Raw genomic sequence first — 22,940 nt, forward strand, 5'->3', positions numbered from 1 at the left:
AAAAAAAAAAGAGGATGACAAGAACTCCTATGAAAAAATTCCACAGAAACAGCAATGGCAAACTGTGGTTCAGTGCCAAAGACGAAATGTGTATTGTAGGGGTATACCAAGCGATATTTACAAGTACTTAAAATCATTAATATGAGGTCCAAACTGGCCAGTGATAAAGAGCTCATTTTCTTAAAAACGAATGAGTGCATTTTTTGTAAAGTTTGTGACTCTCCTTGACCTTCCGTCATTGTTTTGAGGTGGGATGGAGAATATCAAGCAGCACACCTTTACCCTGGCCCAGTACACCTACACCGCCCTGGCCGCCCTCCGGTACCCCAACGGAGCCCCCGTGGTGCAGATTTACAGCGACTCTGAATTCAGCAGCCCGGAGGTTCAGGGTCCAATCATCAATTTTAATGTGCTCGACGACAGTGGGAATATCATTGGTTACTCCGAGGTGAGTTTTCTTGTCATCTTGCTGACCTCACGACAGAATTGCTCTCCTCTGGAGCTCTACAGCCTTTCAGAGCCCTGAAATTTGCAGTCAAGGCTTCTGGGCTCTTGCAGTGGCTGTGACGAAGCCCCTGCATATTGGAGAGACCACTGGCCCTTCTTTCGAGGCTCTTTGCTCTCATTTACGCCCAGATCTAACAAGCATGGCTATTTAGTTTTCCAGCCCTCTTTATTCAGCCAGAAGTGGTCAATTTCAAGTGGGAAGAGAGCAAATAGTGGTTTGCAGGTTGAGAACTACTTGGGTTCTTGCCACAGTTGAGTAAGCTGGTCACTGCCCAGTCCATTAAAAAGTCCAGAGTCACACTGAGTACTCAGACATAGCAGTAGGTGGTCACCAGACAGGTGTCACAGACTAGGCATGGGGACCCAAGGCTCTTCCCAGAGCACAGATTCCTAGAGCTGCTCTGTGAGGAACAGATTGGACCATCACATAAGTTTGGAAAATGGTGCTCATCTTCCTTTGAAAACCACCATCGCTATTCATTTTTCGTAAACCCAGAATTTCTCAAGCAAAATCCATTTCTCAAGGAATCATGTCCCTCTCCGCCCCCTTCTGAACAGCCATAACCTTTCTGGGGAACAAACTTGAAAATATTCTTCTAGGGGAAATGTCCATTCTCACTGGCATTTAGGGATAGATGCTCTACAATCACAGGTTATCTCTGGGTGGGTTGACTGTGCAGAGCCCCCACTGCCCCTCAATTATACACCAGCAGAAATAGCCCCGACACCACCTAGAAGCATGCGATTTTAAATGTTGTTTTTGGAGGGAGGATGGACAGTGCATTGGGGGTAAAATGTTTGCCTTCTTAAATACGTTATTCTAGGCAATTGGTAAAATGTTTCATTCTTGAACCCAAAATAAGTTTGTATTTCCTGAAGGGTGTGGAAGAGGGCAGACAGTTGACCAGGAAGTATGCTGCGGCAGGCAGAGCAGGGAGAGAATTCCTCATTTGCCTAGAGAAGCCTCCAAAGGGAGGAACCACCCAGGGAGAGAGAGCTGCCTGTCTAGGTGCCTGGCTGACTTCGCCAGCACTCTCCTTCCCCGAGGCCGGACACAGGATGAGTTTCTCCCTCTGGGCGTTTGTAGAGGAAGTTCATCGCATGGGTGGAGTCCGTAGCTGAGGCTTGGCCAGCTGTGCCGGTTCGGGAAAGTCCAGCTTTCGTTTTCCCGTTTTCCCGGGCTACTTCGTGGTGTGAGAATTCCCCTGGGGGTGTTGCTGGCCTTGGGAAACATCAGATAGCGTCATGGCTGGGTTTGGCTGTCTCTTTTTCAGGGGATGTGTAAAAGAATTTAGCCTTCTTAGGAGAAGCCCTTGGGTTCTTGTTTTTGATATCCAGGCCTCCTAATTTCATTCTCCCCTCTGCTGGAAGTCACTCTGCATAGTGGTTAAGAGTTTGGGTTCAGATTCTGACTGTCTCTTGCTGGCTCTGTGAGCTTGGGCAAGTTAATGTATGCTCTCCAAGTCTATGAAATGAGGGTAACAACTACCTTGCTGATAGTGTTGTTAAGAGCATTAAAGGAGATGTAATATATAATCCCTTGGCATGGGGCCTGGTATGAAGCAAGTGCTCAATAAACATTGAGCACAAAGGCTCCTGGGCAGGAAGGTTCTGGTGCTGTACTCTGGTCAGCTGGTTTCTGCCCTCTCTGGATGCAGTGCTCTTCCTGCCACAGCAACTACCTCCTTCACCTGGATGGGCACAGGGGGGACCTCTTTGGGATTCTGTAGGGTTCAGGATGAGGGGACATTGAGTCATGATGGGAAATTAGGATGAAAGGTAAGTGTGGCCAAAACAGCCTCTTCCACCCACATCCTCTTCTAGGTGTGGTCCCTGTTTCTTCCCATTGAATCTTGGTGGGTTTGTGACTCTCTCATAATCAGTAGAATGCCACAGATGGTGACAACGCATGGCATTTTAGACTAAGTCAGAAAAGGTGAGGCAGCATTGTTCCCTGGGACACTTGCTTTTGGAGCCCCAAATTCTACGTAAGAAGTTCTATCCTGAGGGGCTGGCCCCGTGACCGAGTGGTTAAGTTCGCCTGCTCCACTGCAGGCGGCCCAGTGTTTCGTTGGTTCGAATCCTGGGCGTGGGCGTGGCACTGCTCATCAAACCACACTGAGTCAGCATCCCCCATGCCACAACTAGATGGACCCACAACAAAGAACATACAACTATGTACGGTGGGGCTTTGGGGAGAATAAGGAAAAAGATAAAATCTTTAAAAAAAATAAAGAAGTTCTACCCTGAGGCTGCCATACTGTGAGGAAGCCAAGCGCTGGCACTGTGGTGGCAGTCCTGTTTTGAGCCCTCCCTGCTGGGGGCCAGACACACACAGGAGTAAGTGTGTCTCCACATGACTCCAACTCTTACACGGCAGTCACTCCCAGCCTTGGAGTCTTCCCAGCTGAGACTTCAGAGATCATGGAAGAGAGTCAAGACCTTTCCCCCATGCCCTTTCTGAATTCCTAACCTCCTGTAGCCGTGAGCACAACAGAATAGTTATTGTTTTATTCCACCAAGTTTGGGCAGCTTGTTTTGCAGCAGTGGTCACTGGAACAGTGCATACTGGTGGATCCGGGAGAAGGATGGGCGTGGAGACTTCTAATTCAGCTTGGCAGCAATTGGGGTGAGGGAGTGAGGGAGCTTCCCTAGGAGCTGCCCCTTGAATGGAGACCACCTGACTCTGGAGGTGGGGTTGGCCGGACCCAGTGGTGCTGCCGGGTCTCACCGCAGAGAACCAGGGAACCTCTGAACTTCATTAGCAGGCTTCCATGTCACTGAGCTACTCGCCAAGGGTAAAGGGGCAGAGTTGTTTTCCTGAGGCCCCCAGTGGCTCAACCCAGTGAATGGCTTCTTCTCACTCTGACAGTCCAGGGGAGATGGCTAAAGTGAAGATAGCCATGGCCTTGACAAGGGTGTGTGGGAGGCACCGTTGCTGCACTGGCCAGCAGGAAGCCCAGAGTGACCAGGCTGACCTGTGGTCTGCAGAGGGCGCTGTACTCCTCGTGGCTGCATCTGGCCCTCCTCCGTGTGACTTCCCAGGGAGAAAAGTTTCAAAGGCTTACCCAGCTGTGCAAGATGTGTTTGTTTTCTTGAATTCAGTTCAGTGACTCCCCTGAGTTTAGCCTGAGCCATCTGGGCTGAGGACCTTCACTGGGCGCCTGAGCCATTGAGGGAATGGAGCCCTTGACCCACAACCAGAGGAGCTAGGGCAAATATCTCCCTGCTAGCCCTGCCTTTGAGCCTTGAGTGAATGCCAATCACCTGTCCAGCCTCCTGGGGACAGGAGAGAGCCTTGGAACTTCTGGGTTGAACAGCAATTCCGGGATTCAACCCAAAGTTGAGGGCATTATGAAAAGCAGTCTGTAGCACACAGAATCAACACAGTAATGTTTATGGTCCAGGCTGTGAGCCGCGGTGGGGCTGCTCTGAGTGGTAGCTTAGCTGGGGCCTGCTCCGTGATCAACCCTGTGGCAGAGGATGCCAAGGAGCTGCCCCGCATCCCAGCCTCACTCAGATTTTATTCTTGTGAATCTCACTTGAAACATGTGGGCTCTTTTTTTAAAAAAATTAATTTATTAAATTTAAAAAGTTGAGATATAATTGACGTATAACCTTGTGTACTTTTAGGTGTATAACATAATGATTTGATATATGTATATATTGCGAAATTAGTACTATAATAAGTTTAGTTACCATCCATCACCACACATAGTTATAAGTTTTTTTTCTTGTGATAACTTTTAAGATTTACTCTCTTAGCAATTTTCTAATATACAACACAGTATTGTTAACTGTAGTCACTATGTTATACGTTAAGTCTCCAGGACTTACTTACCTTCTAACTAGAACTTTGTATCTTTTGACTACCTTCACCCATTTTGCCCACCCCTACCTCTGGCACCCACTGATCTGTTCTCTGTGTCTAGGAGTTTGATATTTTTCTTTTAGATTCCACATATAAGTGATATCATACAGTATTTGTCTTTCTCTGTCTATTTCACTTAGCATAATGCCCCTAAGGCCCATCCATGTTGTTATAAATGGCAAGATTTCCTTCATTGTTATGGCTGAATAATATTTCATTGTATGTATGTACCATATTTTCTTTATCCATTCATCCTTCGATGGATACTTACATTGTTTCCATGTCTTGGCTACTGTAAATATGCTGCAATGGATATAGGAGTGCAGATATCTTTTCAAGACAGTGATTTCATTTCCTTCAGATAAATGCCCAGTAGTAGGATAGCTGGATCATATGGTATTTCTAATTTTTTTTTTTTTTTGAGGAAGATTAGCCCTGAGCTAACATCTGCCACCAATCCTCTTCTTTTTGCTGAGGAAGACTGGCCCTGAGCTAACATCCGTGCCCATCTTCTTCTACTTCATATGTGGGACTCCTACTACAGCATGGCTTGAGAAGCCGTGTGTAGGTCCACACCCGGGATCCGAACTGGCAAACCTTGGGCCGCCGAAGCAGAATGTGCGAACTTAACTGCTATGTCACCAGGCTGGCCCCTCTATTTTTAACTTTTTGAGAAATCTCCATACTATAGTTTTCTATAGTGGCTGCATCAATTTACATCCCTACCAACAGTGCACAAGTGTTCCCTTTTCTCTACATCCTCGCCAATACTTGTTATTTGTTGTCTTTTTTATAATAGCCATTCCAACAGGTGTGAGGGGACATCTCGTTGTGGTTTTGATTTGCATTTCCCTGATGATTACTGATATTGAGCACCTTTTTCATGTACCTGTTGGCCATCTTGTGTGTCTTCTTTGGAAAAATGTCTGTTCAGATCTTCTGCCCATTTTTTTAATTGAATTGTTTGTTTTACATGTGAGCTCTTAACTTGGAATTTGGCCTGAATTTGATATTTTTGCTTTTCTCAGGCATACACCCATAACCCAGCTGGATAAACTTTAATTATCAGTAACATTTTATAAAATGTGTTTAGTAAACCCATGATAGATCTCTTTAGGGCAAAATCCCATGCTGACATTTTCATTTTAGTGTTAAGAAAGAGAGGTCCAAATATTGGTCTGAAACTCTCTCCCAGGCAATCAGAGTAAAACTCGACTTTCCTAATGTTGGTTCTGTGTCATATTAAACCCGCAGGTAGATAAAATGGCCAGTCTTTACAACATCCACTTGCGGACTGGCTGCTTCTGCAACACTGGGGCTTGTCAGAGGCACCTGGGGATAAGCAACGAGATGGTCAAGAAGCATCATCAGGTTGGTACTGGACCCTGTGGTCCAAACGCTGGTCAGCAAGACCCAATGGCGGCACCTCCAGCTACACTGGAGGCTGGTTGTGTGTCTGGGGTCGGAGCTGGTTTTGTGGGTTCATTTTTCTGAGCCCGCCCTATGGATGTGCAAAGGAAAAGGGGTCAACAAAAATAGAAAATGCTTCAAATATCTCTATGGCAGTCAGTTTTTACTTAGAGGGCAAAAATTTAAAGGCAGAAGAGGGGTTGAACAGGGAGGAGGTGTACGTGGTAATGTGCTCGTACATGCAGAGGACGCTTAACTAGTTGAGTTCTACCAGAGTAAAATCTCCAGGCGACAGTTGGCGCATCTCTGGGCTGGCTGAGGAGAGGAGCTCTTCTGGGGGGCGTTCTGCGTCTCTCAGGATCCCCTCCCTCCCCGCCTCTCCCCTGGGCTGAGGGGTTTCACTTCAGGGTACAGCCTGTTTTGAACCATTTCATAAGAATAGTTTGAGTGGCAAAGAGCCCTGATTTATTTCAGAATAGTTTCTAACTTGAGTTTATTTTGGTTGCCACTAAATATTTTATATACTAGATCTCAACCAACCATGAACTGAGTTTTTTAATAAAAAGAGAGAGAGAGGCTCAGAACACGAACAAAGGCAGTTCCAGAAATAATATTTGATCCTGTGGAATGCCAAGGCTCATCTCTTTGGGTGGCTAACTTGGGTTCAGCACTGGGGGAGGTAGGTGGCCGGAGCAGCAACCAACACCGGGCAGCCGGGCTGGGGGAGACTTGGGGACCTCTTGCTTTCCTTACCCACCACCTGGGGGGGACTCCTGCCACCTTTGGCTTTCATAGTGGCCTCAGGCTGGTCATTCATGGGGCAGCATCTCTGACTTGCCTCCTGTCAAAGGGCAGCTGTCAGGGATGTAGGCCTCTCTTTGGTTCTGAGAGAGGCTGAAGGGAGCGGCCAGTGGCGTTTCTCGGGCCTCAGCCCTGGGCAGACCAAGAAGCTGACCCATCTGTGCTTCTGAAACTCCGGTCTGTCTTTTGACGCCTCTGGGGGTCGGCACTGTGAGCAGCTCTGGGTAAATGCTTTCGTGAAGTATTTCTCTTAAACCTTTTGATGACCCTTTGAGATTGGTATTGACCCCAATTTACAATTAAGCAAAGTGAGGTCCAGAAATTGAGTTCCTGCTCTTGTGGAGCTACACCTCAGGGACACTGCTCACGTTAGAGCTGTGGGTCTCTTTAAAAAACCAAACAAACAATTTGTTTTACATTACATAATTTTGTTTGACAAAATTAACAGAATTTGTTTTACAAAGCCGCTTCCAGTTTCTCTGTGAGGAATGAGTCACTCTGGCTGACTTATTTCCTTTTCTTCTAGGCTGGTCACATCTGTGGAGACAATGTGGACCTCGTAGATGGGCAGCCGACAGGATCTGTGAGGATTTCGTTTGGATACATGTCCACACTGGAGGATGCCCAGGCCTTTCTCAGGTTCATCATAGCAACCCGACTGCGCCCCTCTGATGGCCAGCATCTCCTTCAGGCCACTCCTGGGGAGGCTGCAGTCCCGCGAGCAGAGAGCGAGGTTCAGAGCGCTGTGCCTGCCACCATGGACAGATGTAGTCCCTCACCTCAGGAAGATGCTCCCACAGGCTCCCAGGTTTGGAACGACTTGCCCACTGCTGTGGATGCTGTGGCTTTACACCCACCTCTGCCGGAGGCCACCAGAACCCAGCAGACCCCTTCAGAGCAAGCTGCAGGAGTCCCAGAGGGGGGCCTTGGGCCACATGTCGTCACCAACCTTTACCTCTATCCCATCAAGTCCTGTGCTGCATTTGAGGTGAGGGTTGTAGTGGCAGCACAGAGACTGCTTCTTTTTTGTTTGCTTTATAACGTTTTTTGATAAAGTGAAAAAAATATAGAAAGTGAAGAAAAGCATGCAGAAAATCAAAATCATATTCAGAGTATTGTGACGTATGAAGAACCATTCTCATTCTGCTTTCCTTGGTTTAGGGTGACTTTTTTTTTTTTTTTTTAGGAAGATTGGCCCTGAGCTAACATCCATGCCCACTTTCCTCTATTTTATATGTGGGACACCTGCCACAGCATGGCTTGATAAGCGGTGCATAGGTCAGCTCCTAGGATCCAAACCAGCAACCCCGGGCTGCCCAAGTGGAGTGCGTGATCTTAACCGCTATGCCACTGGGCCTCCCCAGTTTGGAGTGACTTTTGAACATGTCTCTGCTTAATGGGGACCCCTGAGCAGACCCTGTTTCAGAGTGGTGAATACCTAGTTACTGTTAATAATTATGGGTGTAACTTTCATTGAATGCGTGCGCTGGCTCCCTGCTGAAGCATTTTACATGTTTTCCTTCATTCGATCTTTAAAACAATAATGTGAGATACAGGGTAATATCACCCCTATTGTATAGACATGGAGCCTGAGGGTTATGGAGGCTAAACACTTTTCCCATGTCACCCACAAATAAATGCTAGAGCAAGGATTTGAACCCGGGTCTGCTGAGTCCTTGGGTCCATCCTCTCATGCAACTTGTTCCACTCAGCCCTCCCTGTGGAAGCGAAGTACGTTATGTCTGGAAACATGCTGGCTTGGCGGTCAGCCAAGCTGAGGGACTGGAGGACCTGCCTTGTCTGGGCAGCCCTGACCCTCCTTCTGTGGCCAAACTGAGGCTTTCTTTCTATAATTTGTGTGTGTCCCAAGTCCCAGGCAAAGGTCCCAGACTCCTGAGCCTCTGAGATGACAGGTTCTCTGGCTCCTGGTCAGACATACCACCATCAGGGCTATTTGTCGCCTGCATTTCAGGGTGGTCTCACAGGAGCCTGTCCTCCAGTCTGAGGCCATAAACAAGCAAGTTCACCCCGGCTCCTGAATGGAGGCAGGTGAGGAGTCCATGTTTCCCTTGTGTATCAGGACTCTGTTTTCACAGATGGGTCATGTTCCACAGGATAGCCACATTGCACAGATAACACGGGAAGGAGTTAGTGTCCTATTTTTCAGATGAGGACAGTGAGACTCAGTCAGGTGTCATATTTTGCTAAAGGTCTTCCATCCATCTGTTCAAACTACATACTGAGCACCCACTACCTGTCAGGCCCTGGGCCAGCACCTGGTGTACAGGGATGAGCAAAATGAAAATGGTTCTTTCCCTTGGGGAGTGCAATGTCTCAGAAGGAAAACACACACAAGATCAGACACCACCCCAGTGAATAGCAACACCCTGGTGCTAAGGGCCAAGAGGGCGAATGCTGGGGTGTGCCAGATAGAATTCTGGTGGATGGGGTCTTAGTCTGTTCGGGCTGCTAGAGCAAAGTACCATCAATTGGGTGGCTTTTAAACGACAGAAATTTATTTCTCACAGTTCTGGAGGCTGGAAGGCCAAGATCAAGGCACTGGCAGATTCAGTGTCTGGTAAGGGTGCATTTCCTTGTTCATAGTTGATTTCTTCTCACTGTGTCCTCACACAAGCCACAATTTAGAAAAATGAAAATTTAACTTTATTTTGAAATAATTTTAAGTTTAAGTAAAAATTGTAGATGCAATACACAGAGCTCCCATATACCTTTCATTCAGGCTGTTGGCTTTTCTGAATCATTTGAGAATGAGTTGCAAAATGATGCCTCATGACTCGTTAATACTCTAGTGTATATATGTCAAGTTCAAGGACACTCTCTGACATAACCCCAGGACAACCATCAAGATTAGGAATTAACATTGACTCACTATACATCTACCCACAGACCCCATTCAGATGTCATCTGTTGTCCCCATGCTGTCCTCTATGGGTCTAGGATGCAGTCCAGAATCACGTGTTGCATACAGTTGTCATGTCTCTGTGGTCTCCTTCAACCTGGAACAGTTCCTCAGTCTTTCCTTGTCTTTGAGGACCTTGGTATTTTTATGGAGTACAGTCCAGTTACTCTGTGTCCCTTAATTTGGGATTATCTGAAGCTTCCTTATGATTCCTGTATTTATGGCAGGAATACCTCAAGAGTGATGCTGTACTTTGTCGGTACATCCCTGAAGGAGACACACCCTGTTAGTTTGTCCCAGTGCTGGCGATGTTAACTTTTATCAGGTGGTTAAGATGGGGTCTGCCAGGTTTCTCCACTGTAAAATTCATTAACAAATATGTTGTTCTTACTAATTAATAAGTATTTTGTGGAGAGGTACTTTGAGAATATGTTAAATATCCTATTCCTTATCAAATGTTCATTCATTAGATGTAGCATCTATTGATGACTTCTGCCTAAATCAATTATTGGTATGATGGTTGCAAAATGGTAGTTTTTTAAATTAGATCATTCCTTCTAGATTTATTAGTTGGTATTCTGTTGTAGGGTAGTGCTTTCCTTATGCCATGTTTATGTAGTCATTAATTCTTTTTTAAAAATCTATATGGACTCATGGATTCCCATTTTGCTCAAAAGGTTGCACCCCATCACTATCAGTATTTATTTTTATTTTTATTTTTTTGAGGAAGATTAGCCCTGAGCTAACTACTGCCAGTCCTCCTCTTTTTGCTGAGGAAGCCTGGCCCTGAGCTAACATCGTGCCCATCTTCCTCTACTTTTTTTTTATATGTGGGACACCTACCACAGCGTGGTGTGCCAAGCAGTGCCATGTCTACACCCGGCATCTGAACTGGCGAACCCTGGGCCGCCGAGAAGCTGAACGTGCGAACTTAGCTGTGCCACTGGGCCGGCCCCTGTCAATATTTATTTTGATGCTCAAATTGCCACTTGGCCACTAGGAGTTCCTTCAAAACACCTCCCATGTCCTTTTGATATATCCCCAACATTTTTTGTGTACTTTCTTACTTTCCAGTGCAGTAAGATATCCTAGACTTATTCTTTGTTTTCATCTTTTTTTTGCTCCCCAAAGCCCCAGTTCATAGTTGTATATCCTTCTAGTTCTTCTATGTAGGATGCCGCCACACCATCGCTTGATGAGCAGTGTGTAGGTCCATGCCCAGGATCCAAACTGGCAGACCCCTGGGCCACCAAAGTGGAGTGTGCAGACTTCACTATGCCACCAGGCCAGACCCCTAGACTTATTCTATATTTCCCCTGCCTGGGAAAAGGAATTGTCCATTTCATCAAGGAACCTCACTTCTTTTATTGAAGAATGATATTTAACTAATATCTGGTTGCTAGATCTGGTTGTTACTTCTGGGACGTTACTGCGTCTGTGCTCTCTTGTTGTACAGCGCTTAGAAATATATTAGTTTTCTATGGCTGCCATAACAAATTATCATAAACTTTTAACAGGATTCATCTGATTAGATTGGGCCCACCAGGATAATCCAGGAACATCTCCCCATCTCAGAGTCCTCAACTTTAATCTTATCTACCAGTCCCTTTTGCTTAATTCTGGGGATTAGGACATGGATATGTTTGGTGGGGACCATTATTCTGCCTACCACATATATGCATGTATTAAGACTTTTGGGACACCCTAGACACACACACACACACACACACACCGTTTCTGTATTTCTTTCTCTTTCTCTCATCTAGCCATAGCCATAATTTCACGCTAATGCCTCCAGTTCCACACCAACATCACAGTGTTTATTGTAGCTATCCTTCTTTCCATACTTGTAACTCCTGTGAGAATCAGGCTCCCATTATCCTCCGTGAATACTTATTTGCTCAACTCCTCCTTGTGTAACTGAAATCCTAGCTGCACCAGCTGAAAGTTCAGCCCACACGTGCCAGTTTCCCCCTCCCTGAACACACACACACTGCCAGAAATCTGGGCCTAGTTGAAGAGGAAGGAGAAAGGAGGAAGCTAGTAAATTAAATTTTTAGGTGACAAATCAGGATAGAAAAACATGGACATGTTCCAACAAATAGCTCTCAAGAACTGTGAAGGTGCTGAGATTTTGCCCAACTTGTAAGTGACAAGCTAGCTTGCCACAGTTTCATGGATGCTGGCGAAGGACATGAGACTTTTGGGTCGGAGATAAAGGACTTTATTACTCACAGCACAGCAGGCAGCATGAGCTTCCTGTTTGTGTTGGTTCCCTTTGCCTCCCAAGTCCCAAGAGTAGGTACAAAGGGGTCCAAGTAGATAGGACACAGCTGAGGAACCCCTAACTCAGGGAACCTGACTCTTTTATAATGGGATGCAAGCAAACTTCCCTAGCCATTGATCAGGAGGAAGACATTGTCTGTATACTACTGGACTATAAGTAAGCCTGCCCTCCACTCCAAAGGGCTGTATAGCTGATCACCATACAAATATCCTCAGGAAGGTAGTTTGGAATAACAGACATACAGAACCCAGAGAGATCCGCGGAGAATTGCCTCCCAATAATGGATTTTCTCCTACAAAGTTATTTATAATTCAAAACATGTTTTCCTGTAGAAATAATGATTTAATTGTGGTTTCTGGGCTTACCCATAAAGGCTTATATAGACCATAATATTGCTGAGTTCAAGTGCTGTACTAGCAGAAGCAGCCATAGCCTACAGGGAGAGGTTATTTGATACATAAGAAAGATGAAGAGAGGAGGTAAAGGGATTAACATCCATGGATCATCTGATATGTTTAGTTGCTGTACATTTTCTGTTTCATTTTAGTTTTTAGCCAATTCTGTAAGAAATGATAATGTTCAATTTACATATGATAAAGCCAAGACTCAGGAAGATTAATAAGTTGTCCAAAGCTAATAACTGGCTAAAGTGGGATTTCAACCCAGGTTGGTCAATCTCCAAAATACCCCCTCCCCCGACGACACCACATTTCCACTTCACCCTGCTTGAGGTGAAGTTCACTTTGACGTTCTGCCTCCTTGAGTTCTGCGCCCTGCCCCCTGTGCCCTGCAGTTCCCCTCCTTCACTTTCCCTGCTGCCTCGGTCTTCCCTGACCCACCCCATAGGGCCCCTTGGTTAAAAATCGCTTCCCTTCCTTCACTTGTTCATTGGAGTTTTCAGATTCCTTTGGGTAGCTGAATTGAGCACTCAGACGATCAGATTGGATCAAACTGATTCACAATTAGTTCGAGAATGATGGTCTCTTACCCATTTCAAGAGCAGTTTTTAGCCTTTGCCTACACCCTTCAACGGACAGCTGGCTCCAGGAGAGCCCTTGCTGGTGGGACTACTCCACATGCGCTGTCACATGCATCGCTGTTAGCAACTAACCTGTGGACAAAACTCCTGCAAACACCTGGTCGCACTTTATTATTCAAATTTCATTAGTTTCCCCCTAATGTTCTTTTTCTATTCTGGGATCCCATCCAGGATGTCGTATTACATTTAGCTCTCATGTCTCTGTAGGCTCCTCTGAGCTGTACCAGTTTCTCAGCCTTTCCTTGTTTTTGATAACCTTGACAGTTTTGAGGAGTACCCGCAGGTACTTTTTAGAATGTCCCTCAGTTTAGATTTGTCTGATGTTTTTCTCAGGATTAGACTGGGAAGAAGGACCGCAGGGGTAAAGTGCCATTCTCATCATATCATGTCAGGGTGCATGCTATCAACATGACTTATCACTGTTGATGTTAACCTGGGTCATTTGGTTGAGACTGTGTTGGCCAGGTTTCTCTGCTGTCAAGTTTCTCCCCGACTCCCTTTCCGTACTGTGCTCTTTGCAAGCAAGTCACCAAGTGTAGCCCACATTTAAGGGGTTGGGAGTTATGGTCCACCTTCTTGAGGGGGGAGCATCTACATCAATTATTTGGGATTCTTCCATTTGAGAGATTTGGCTTTTCTCCCTTATTTATTTATTCAATCATTTATTTATATCAGTATGGACTCATGGATATTTATTTTATACTTTGAGTGATAATCCAATTCTATATATTATTATTGTTGCCCAAATTGTTCCAGTTTTGGCCATTGGACACACTTTCAGTTGGCTCCTGCATCGTTTTTACAAACCCCCATCATTTTGTTTTTTGAGCACTTCCTTACTTTTCTAGCACAACAAGGTACTTCTAGCTTAGTCTGTCTATTCCCTGATCCAGCCCTAGAATCAACCATTTCTCCATGGAGTCCGGGTTCTTTTTGTTGGAGAATGGTATTAGAAAGCAAGATCCGGGGACTGGGCATAATTTGTATTTTAATTTTGTAGAAATATGAAGAATTCAGGAAAACTTACATACTTAAAGTGGATCAACTCAGTGACCATTCCAGTTAGCCACAATTTGTACGAGAAATATATCTACTGTAGTATCAGGATATGCCTGTTCAGGCATCCACCACTGTGGAAGGGCATACAGAAAGCAGGAGCAATGGAGACCTATGTGGAGGGGAGCTGGGAGACGGGGTGAGGTGGAGACTTACTTTCCATGTACACACTTGTTCTCTCTGGATGTTGTACCATGCACATGCATTACCCATTTAAAAGACAGGCTGAAGTGGGAAAGGGTGGGAAGTGAATCTGGAGAGTGAATGGAAGGTATCTGGCTCCCACATCATCTCCTTTGCATTGTCCTCTTTGCTTAACCTTCTTCTCTTCCTCCATTTCTTCCTTCAAGAGTATGTACTGAGTTCCTGAAGTCCATCTATATTTCTACAGCCACTGTGTAATAATGTGAAGATCAATTTTGAGGGGCCCTGGCCTAAAATACACTTGCCTTTTTGTTTAGGTGACCAAGTGGCCACTAGGAAAGCAAGGGCTGCTGTACGACCGGAGCTGGATGGTTGTGAATCACAACGGCATTTGCCTGAGTCAGAAGCAGGAGCCCCGGCTCTGCCTGATCCAGCCCTTCATTGACCTGCAGCAAAGGATCATGGTCATCAAAGCCAAAGGTGTGAACTCTGGGTTCATTTTCACAGAGCTGCTGTCAAGAGCTTTTATACTCATATGAAAGTGAAAAAATGGCTTTTCCTCTGCCAAATATTAAATTATCCTAAATTGAGTGAATTGATGCCTACGAGAGACAAGAAAAAATTCGTTGCTCTTGTGTTGTTTGGGAAATTTCTAGGAAGAGGTAAAGATCTGATAGTCCAATCAGAAAGTAAAGAGGTATAAATTTTGAAATTATATAATATCCTTTTCACTTACATTCCTTTTATTTCCTTCGCTCACAGTAAAATGTAGTATATATTATGTACTTTAATTCTTGCTTGCTGACTTTTATTATAAATTAACATATATAAAAGTATAGACCAGCTCTGTCCAATGGAACTTTATATAATGATCAAAATGTTCAATATCTACGTTGCCCAACTTGGTAGCCACTCGTCACATGTGTCTGTTGAGCACTTGAAATGTGAAGTGGGACTCTGGAACTGAATTTAAAATTACCTAATTTTAATTAACTTAGATTACTACATGTGGCTAGTGGCTACAGTGTTGGACAGCACAGGTATAGAGAATAATATCGTACATAATTATATTCAGTTTTAACAAACTTTAACCTTTGGCCTCATTTGCTCCAGATTCCTCCTATTTCTCCTTCACCTCTCTCTCTTCTTCCTCCTACTTCTCCTCCTCCAGCCCTCCTTTTAGAAACAACCATCACAGATGTAGCTGAAATTCCCTGTGTACTCCTCCCGGGTCTCACTCCTCCTTCCTTCCCCATTCCGTCTACCCTTAATAGAATATTCCAGTTTCCCTCCTAACTTGTAGCTGTGCTTTTGTGATACATTACATTTCTATATATTCATGACTGTGTTTCTTGGTTGTAGGTGTTCTGTTCTGTTCCAGGGTTTATTTTTCCCTTGAACCAATAGGCCAGTGTTGTTACTAGGGCTGTTGAATAAGTGTTCAGTATCTGGTAGGGCACGTCCTTCCACCTCATTCTTCCCAATTGTCTTGGCTATTCTTGGCCTTTTGTTCTCCGTATGAATTTAAATACATGTACAGATTTGTGTAGCCCCTCCCACAATCAAGGCACAAAACAGTTCCATCACCCCAGAAAATTCCCTCATGCTATGCCTTTGTAGTCTCTTCCTCCCACGCTTAACATCTAGCAATCAGAGGTCTGTTCACTATCGCTACAGTTATATTTTCTTAAGAATGTTATATAAATATAAATACAGTATGTGACCTTTTGGCATTAACTTCTTTCACTCAGCACGATGCTTTTGAGATCCATCCAAATTGTCACATGTGTCAATAGTTTATTCCTTTTTCTTGCTGAGTAGTATTCCACTGTGTGGATGTACTAGAATATGTTTATCCATTCATCTGTTGAAGGACATTTGGGTTATTTCCAGTTTTGAGCAGTTGTAAATAGAGCTGCTGTGAACATTCGTGTGCAGGTTTTTGGGTGACCACAAGTTTTCTTTTCTCTGGAATAAATACCTAGGAGTAGATTACTGGGTCATATGGTAAATGTGCTCACCTTTAAAAGAAGCTGCCAAACCATTTTCTGGCGTGGCTGTACCATTTTGCTTCCCACCAGCAACGCATGAGAGTTCCCGTTGCTTCCCATCCTGTCGGCCTTTGGTATTGTCAGTGTTTTTTATTTTATTTGTTTTAATAGATGCGTAGTGGCATCTCATCATAGTTGTAATGTGTATTTCCCTAATGGCTAATGACGTTAGGTACCTTTTCATGTCCTTACTTGCTCTTTTTATACGGAATTGAGTGGATTACTCCTCTTTCTATTCTCTGAAGCATAAAAATATATATCATGACTAAATAGAGTTTATCCCAGAATGGAAGGAATGGAAGAGAGACTGAAAACGAATATCCGGATGTCTTCCACTCCAAATTAGCAGCACTTTGTGAGGTGGTGCTCAGTCCCCCACATGTATCAGATATTCTGCTCACTTGTAGGGGCTCTCAGCATTGTGGGTGGACTAAGGGCATCCTTTGGTGATGTATGACAGGATGAACTAAATAGGAATCTATAAAACAAGGCATTATGATGGTTTCATGTGTGTGACTTGTCGCTTCCAAAGATTTTAAGCATCTAAGCCCAGAGGTTGGGCTCTTTTATTTCTCTATATCTCTGAACAGAGCACAGGGTTTAGTACATATGGAATGAACTCAGTCCCCACGAACTTCACTGGGGGCCCTTGAGTTCAATCCATGTAAGGATTGAAGACCCCATATTTTGTTGCCTTAACAAGAGGCCTGGAATGATCCTTATAAAGCAACTGAGGGCGAAGACCCTAAGTGATTTATCCAGAATCTTGGCTAAGGGTTAAAAGAGTTCTGAGCACAAACCTCCTGCTGGCTGCCCAGGGGTGCACTTGCTCCACGGCCTTTGTTCCCATGCTGTCCTCTCTGCTGTGGTCACTTCCTCATAACCAATGTTCAAAGCTCACTTGACTGCTCTCCACTGTGGGTGCGTACCTGGCACTGTATCATTCTTCCATACACACCCTTTGACAAGGCAGCATCTATAATCATTCCTTCTCCAAACTTCTGGAATGTTCTGGATTAGTTCCTCTTCTGGCCTTCCCCATACAGGGACAGGAGTGTGGAACTAGCTGTGCATGCATAAGATGCAGACAATCAGGGACATAGTTCATGGAAATCCTGTTACACAAATTGTTGCATCTCTGTCTTTGTTGTGGTGAAAAGCCTATTGTGATGGGCACAGACCTGGGGAGGAGGTGTGATCTGAAGCTCGTTGAATGGGAATGCATGTCCCAGTTTGCTGTGCTGTGCTGTGCTGTGTGTGTGATGAAGCAGGACCAAGATGAGCAGGGATGCAAGTGCACATAATGTGTACTTGCCTGAGGGACAGGTTGGGTCATACTGGCAGGCAGTGTGACTGGCAGCACTGCTGAGAGGGCTGGAGGGCTCAGGTGGGTTATACAGGATGAGGTCTTGCTTCTGGTGTCCACAGAGTAGGGGCCTCCACAAATTCTACCCAGAAGTCTTGACTTCATGCTTTTCGCTGTAGTTTTAATAACTCATAGAGGACTTGAAGGAGTGCAGAGTGGCAGAGGGTGTCAGCAGTTCCAGCCTTTATCAAAGGTCTTTCCTTAAAGGCATTGGATCAGTTTCCTTTAGTTTCATCAACATATTTCATTGTAATTTTGTTTAAAGAATGAATATCACTTTAGCTTGGTACTGGGTACATGATTGTTTATTATTATTCTTTAAACTGTTACATACATATGTTATATACTCCTTTATATGTATAACAACTAAAAAAAAAGAATAGCTTCCCCATCCCACTGACATAGTAACTGTTTTTTAGCAATAATGATGATTGATGCAGGAATCCAATTTGATGCTGACTCCTAGGGGCTACTGTGAATTGACAGTCTATGCTGATATCTTTACAGACTGAGCATTCGTGCCTGCCTATTTCTAAAAGATTTTTGGTAGCTTAGAGAACGATGACCTTGGGTTGTGGAATCATCCAGAGGTAGAGAAATCTTTCAAAGGAATTTACAGTGTTCCAGGATCTATGGATACGACTGTCCCAGTGCAGGGTCTTCCACGAGAAAGCTGCTCAATGAACATGCTGTTGGTGGTACCGATAATGCTGAAGAGAATCTCCATGTTATGAAAAGATTTCCAAGACCCAGCCACTTATTGGATTCAAGCAATTTCCAGGGTCATTAAAATTCTTGTGTATTTCACGATAATGGACTTTAACTTACATAGTTGTTCTTTTTGCACGATGATAAATTTGTCTCTAACCTTTGTTCATTAGGGATGGAGCCTATAGAGGTGCCTCTTGAGGAAAACAGTGAACGGGCTCAGATTTGCCAAAGCAAGGTCTGTGCGGACAGGTGAGACTCTGCAGCAGGTGTCACTCTCCGGTCCATCTGCAGGGTGACACCGAGGGAGAAGAAAGTAACGCTCTGGACATTGGCCCTCTGCGTACCCTCTGCCCAGTCTGCTGCCTCTTTCCACTTGCACAGTCTGCTCTAACCACACTGGCTCCTTGCTCTTCTTCAAACCTACCAAGCATGCTCCCTCGTCAGGACTTTGCACTCACTGTTTCCTCTGCCTGGAATGCTCTTCCCCCATTTATACCCGCAAAGGGCTCCTCCCTCACTTCCATCAGGTCTCTGCTGAACAGCCCCCTTCTCAGAGGGACCCCCTGACCTCCCACAGAAACCAACCCCTCCCTCTCAGCTTGCCTTGCTCTATTCTCCTTCACATTTACTGTTTCCCCAGCGTTTATCTTCAGTCCCTCCCACTAGAATGCCTCTCCAAGAAGGTAGGACTGTCTCTGTTGCTCCCTGCAGAGCCTGGAGCAGAGTATGGTGTGGGAGGGTGAGATGAAGCAGGGAACCGTTCAGAGGAGGCATGGTGGAGCTTGGGTGGGGTGGCTGCAGTGGAGTGATGGGGAGGCCTGATTCATATTTTGAAAAGAGTGGCTGGTGGGTGTAGAGTAGCTGGAAGGGGCAAGTGGGAAGGCTAGCTGAGCACCTGTGAGTAACACAGGCGAGATAAGAGGGAGGCTTGGGCCAGGGTCAGGGAGAAAATCAGGTAGATGTCAGATTGTATTCTGGAGGTACCATCACCTGAACTAGCTGATGGATGTGGAAGCTTCAGGTGAGGGAGTGTTAAGACGTCCCTCAGGTTGCATCACTTTCAGGTAATAATTCATAAATTATATTCCATATAGTTGTGAATTATTATCTAATCTGAGTTATTGATGATAAATTATCTGTTAAATTCTAGGAAATGTAGAAAGTGAGGTTGAATGTAATGGCATTTCTACTTATTTCTTGACTGTAAATGTTTACAAATCTATTTATGGAACACATCAAATGCCTGTGTCCCTTTTTATCTAAATCTAATCTGGACCCCAAAACACATGGAAGAGGAAATTTTCTGGTTGTGGGAACCAATTCAATGGGTTCCCAGCCCATCTAATACCCCAACCAATTTACCCCCCACATGCTGAAACAGTTAACTGTGACAGTTCACTGTGATAGAAGGCTTTTCAAATGCTAATTGCCTAGTAGTTAATACAATAAACTCATAAGTGGGTGTGTTTGTGCTCAGTAGACAATGATACTAGATAGCAGGGAATCAGATGACTTCTTAATCAGTTTTCTTCTGCCCTGCAAACATATACTATCGTGTAAGTCATGAAATGATATGTTACATACTGAAGCTACAGCTAAACTGAGCTTAAGTTGTTAGTGCCTCTGGGTCGCCCTGGGTGATGGAAAGGTGTGGTAGTGTGAGGATCATACTTGGCATAATTGAGCATCATGGGCACTGGGCCACCCAAGGCCCAAGCATTGAGCACACTGTGCATCCTTTTGGCAGTACTTGTGCCAATAAACCTTCATTATAGTACGCTTTTAATTTAGGGCAATGAATTTTGGGTAAACATTTTTGCATGTCACTATAGCAGATCATTTCATAGAAATGCAGCCATTTAGGGATACCTGTGATTATTTATCAGGCTCATCCCTGGTTGTACATCTCATTTAGCTGCATCTGAGAGGAAAGCCGTTTTCTGGTTAATAAAGCTTTTCAGATAGCTGGAGGGTAGGCTCCTTAGGCTGGGAACCATGAGTACTCAACTGTAATGAAAATGGACTTTGATGCAATCTCTCAAAGCACCAGAGGCAATGTGCTACAAATCAAGGTTTCATTCTTCCCTTCCCTTTCTAGGACACAAAGGCGGCTATTTTTCCTGGTAAAAATTAAGGATAAGAGAGGTTTTCAGTAATATCCATCTTGTAATCCCAATGGAAGATATTAGCAATTTTGCATTATAAATTCTGGTGATGTATAGATTTAAATTTTGTTTAAATTTTAAATTCTATAAAAAATTCTATAAGTTTGAAGAATCTTTTGAAAACCGAATCAATAAATGTGCTCATATTGGTAATTTATAGGGATAGTGTTCTTTTCACAAACCAAACACACATCAGTCTATGCAGCCTGGCCATGAAAGAAGATGTTACACTCAGGCCCCCATGGTAAAAAATCAGGACACGTATCTGGATTCACCAGCTTCTTAAAGCAACGTAATGCTCTGGAATCTCCCAAATTCCGAGCTTTGTGGTTCTCAGAGGCTATAGTTAATATAAACAAGTTCTTTCAGAAGGAACTTCTAAAGCTTTTAATCTGCTCTGAAAGCTTTGCACAAGCCCCAGATCTCAGGTCTTCTTCCCCTGCCTGGGAAATGTCTCTTCCCTGCAGCTTCCTGAACACACCTGTCACTTTAGGCTTCCACCTTGCTGGAAGATCGATGTATATTATATTATATTATTTATATTGTATTATATTATATTATCTAACTTTTTACAGTTTAGATTATTTAAAGGAATACCATATAATATTCACCATCCATCCTTTTTTTTTTTTTTTAATCAGGGTAAATACTTACGATTGTGGAGAAAAAATTTCAAGCTGGTTGTCAAAGTTTTTTGGTCGTCCGTGTCATTTGATCAAACAAAGTTCAAACTTTCAGAGAAATGCAAGGAAGAAACACAGCAAAGGTACCACATTTCGGATTGGTTCTCAGGGGACAGGAACTCGGGATTACCCTTGCGTACATCAAAATCAGCCCGTGAAATGGACATACAGGGCGACTTGCTCACGTCCAGAGAGTGGGGTGGTCAGCCTTTGTCAGACAGTTGCCACAGTGCCCCCCAGGTCAGCAGGACCCATGTGTGGTCTCCAGGATAACCCTGAGGAGGCCGAGGCGGGCTTCCAGCCAGCTGCTTCACCTCTGCTCAAGCGCTCCGCCTCAGCTCTGCATGTTTAGAAGCACAGTTTCACTTTGTTAAATAAAAATACTGGTAGCTTGTTATGTCCTCAGATTGGATTTGGGAACAAGAAAACCTGGATTTCTAGTCTTAGGTCCATCACCAAATGGTTGTCAGAGCTTGGCAAATGCTTGAACCTCATGGTCCCTCAACTTCTGTAGACCTCGACTACTCAGACTTTTAAAAGTTTTGACAATTTTTCCTGCCATAAGCTGTTGGTAGGATGAAGTGAGACAGCAGAGAAGAAAGCACTTTGAAAGGTAACGGTACCATATGAGACGAAGAGGTTGTTTTCAGGTGTCTGCTCACATGCCGCCTTCGCAGGGAGGCCTCGCCTGACTGCTCTCCTTAGAACCAGAGCACCTACCGAACCTGCCCAGCTCCCTTCTCTGCTTTATTTTTCTCTGTGGCACTTTTCATATCCTACAAGCCATGCATTTTACTTGCTTATTCTGCTTCTGTTCTGCCTTCCCTCTACTGGATCGTCAGCTCTGTCAGGGCAGGGATTTCTGTCTGCTTTGTTCAGTGCTGCAGCCACAGTGCTTGGAACAGTACCTGGCACATAGCAGCTGCTCAGTAAATACTAGATGAATGAATGAATGAATGGGTCGTTGCTACATGACCGGTTTGTGCAAGGATGGCCTAATGATTAGCTCCCAGAGAAACCGGCTTATAAGTCCGAATAGCATTTTGACCATCTAGGGACTGGTAAACGGGTCTAGGGACCTGCACAGGTTAACCCATGAGTCCCTGAAAATGTATGTTAGAGAGAGGAGTCAAAGGATGTAATCTGCTTAGACTTTGACAAGTTTTGACAATTTTTCATGTGTTAAGCTGTTAAAGAGTTTGAGTCGCTCTGTGATAGAGATGGGGAATAAACCTAAGCTCATTTTGTTGAGGGGGTGAGCTGGTAGTGTTTGGGTAAGCTTAGCGACATGATTAAAGGGGAGAGAGAAATGGGCCTTTCCATGAGTAGAGACATGTAAGGAGGGGGATTCATCAGGACCCGTGATGACCGGTGATGAGTCATTTATCATTATAAATGATCTGCTTGAATAACTTCCAATCATTCGTAGTGCCTCCTGTCTACCTGGGCCTTGGCTGGATCTTCAGGAGGCTGGCTGAGATCATTAAGCAATGGTTGTAGCCCTTTGGCATCTCAGTTTAGAGGCAAAAACTCACCAGCAGGCAACAATACTACAACAGAAGGGATGTAATAAAGGTCTGTGCAAAGGGCATGGGTGTGGGGGAAGCATCCTCTACACCTAGAGTGAGTCATAGAGGGCTTCAGGGAAGAGGTGAGTTTGGAGCTGCATCTCAACAGGAGAGTAGGAATTTTCCAGGCAGAGAGAGGCAGGAAGTTGACTTGGGAGCAGCGTGGCAGGGCTTGGCATTTCAGAGAAGGGTTTAGGAGGGTCAGATGTGGGTAGGGGAGTGATGGGATGGAGCTGGGGAGAAGGGATGAATGTGCCACCGAGGAGTCAGTGAGTACTAGCTTGTGGTTGTGGGGGACTCATTGAAGAATTCTAAGCTGAGGAGTTTCATGATGTCACTTGTGTTAGAAAGATGCTCCTGG

The 22,940-nt window shown here is 44.7% G+C and overlaps 1 protein-coding gene across 2 annotated transcripts in view; it reads left to right on the top strand.

The window, feature by feature from the left end:
- Positions 1 to 22,940, top strand: part of MOCOS (molybdenum cofactor sulfurase) — a 51,895-nt gene that overhangs the window by 15,586 nt on the left and 13,369 nt on the right. For both annotated transcript variants that reach the window (XM_070629936.1, XM_070629937.1), the window contains 6 exons: positions 249 to 448; positions 5,633 to 5,749; positions 7,116 to 7,577; positions 14,353 to 14,515; positions 18,334 to 18,412; positions 20,970 to 21,094. In XM_070629936.1, coding sequence (XP_070486037.1) covers positions 249 to 448; positions 5,633 to 5,749; positions 7,116 to 7,577; positions 14,353 to 14,515; positions 18,334 to 18,412; positions 20,970 to 21,094 — 1,146 coding nt within the window. The remainder of the gene's footprint in view (positions 1 to 248; positions 449 to 5,632; positions 5,750 to 7,115; positions 7,578 to 14,352; positions 14,516 to 18,333; positions 18,413 to 20,969; positions 21,095 to 22,940) is intronic.

The sequence above is a fragment of the Equus przewalskii genome, chromosome 7, assembly GCF_037783145.1.
Source record: "Equus przewalskii isolate Varuska chromosome 7, EquPr2, whole genome shotgun sequence".
Lineage (NCBI taxonomy): Eukaryota > Metazoa > Chordata > Mammalia > Perissodactyla > Equidae > Equus > Equus przewalskii.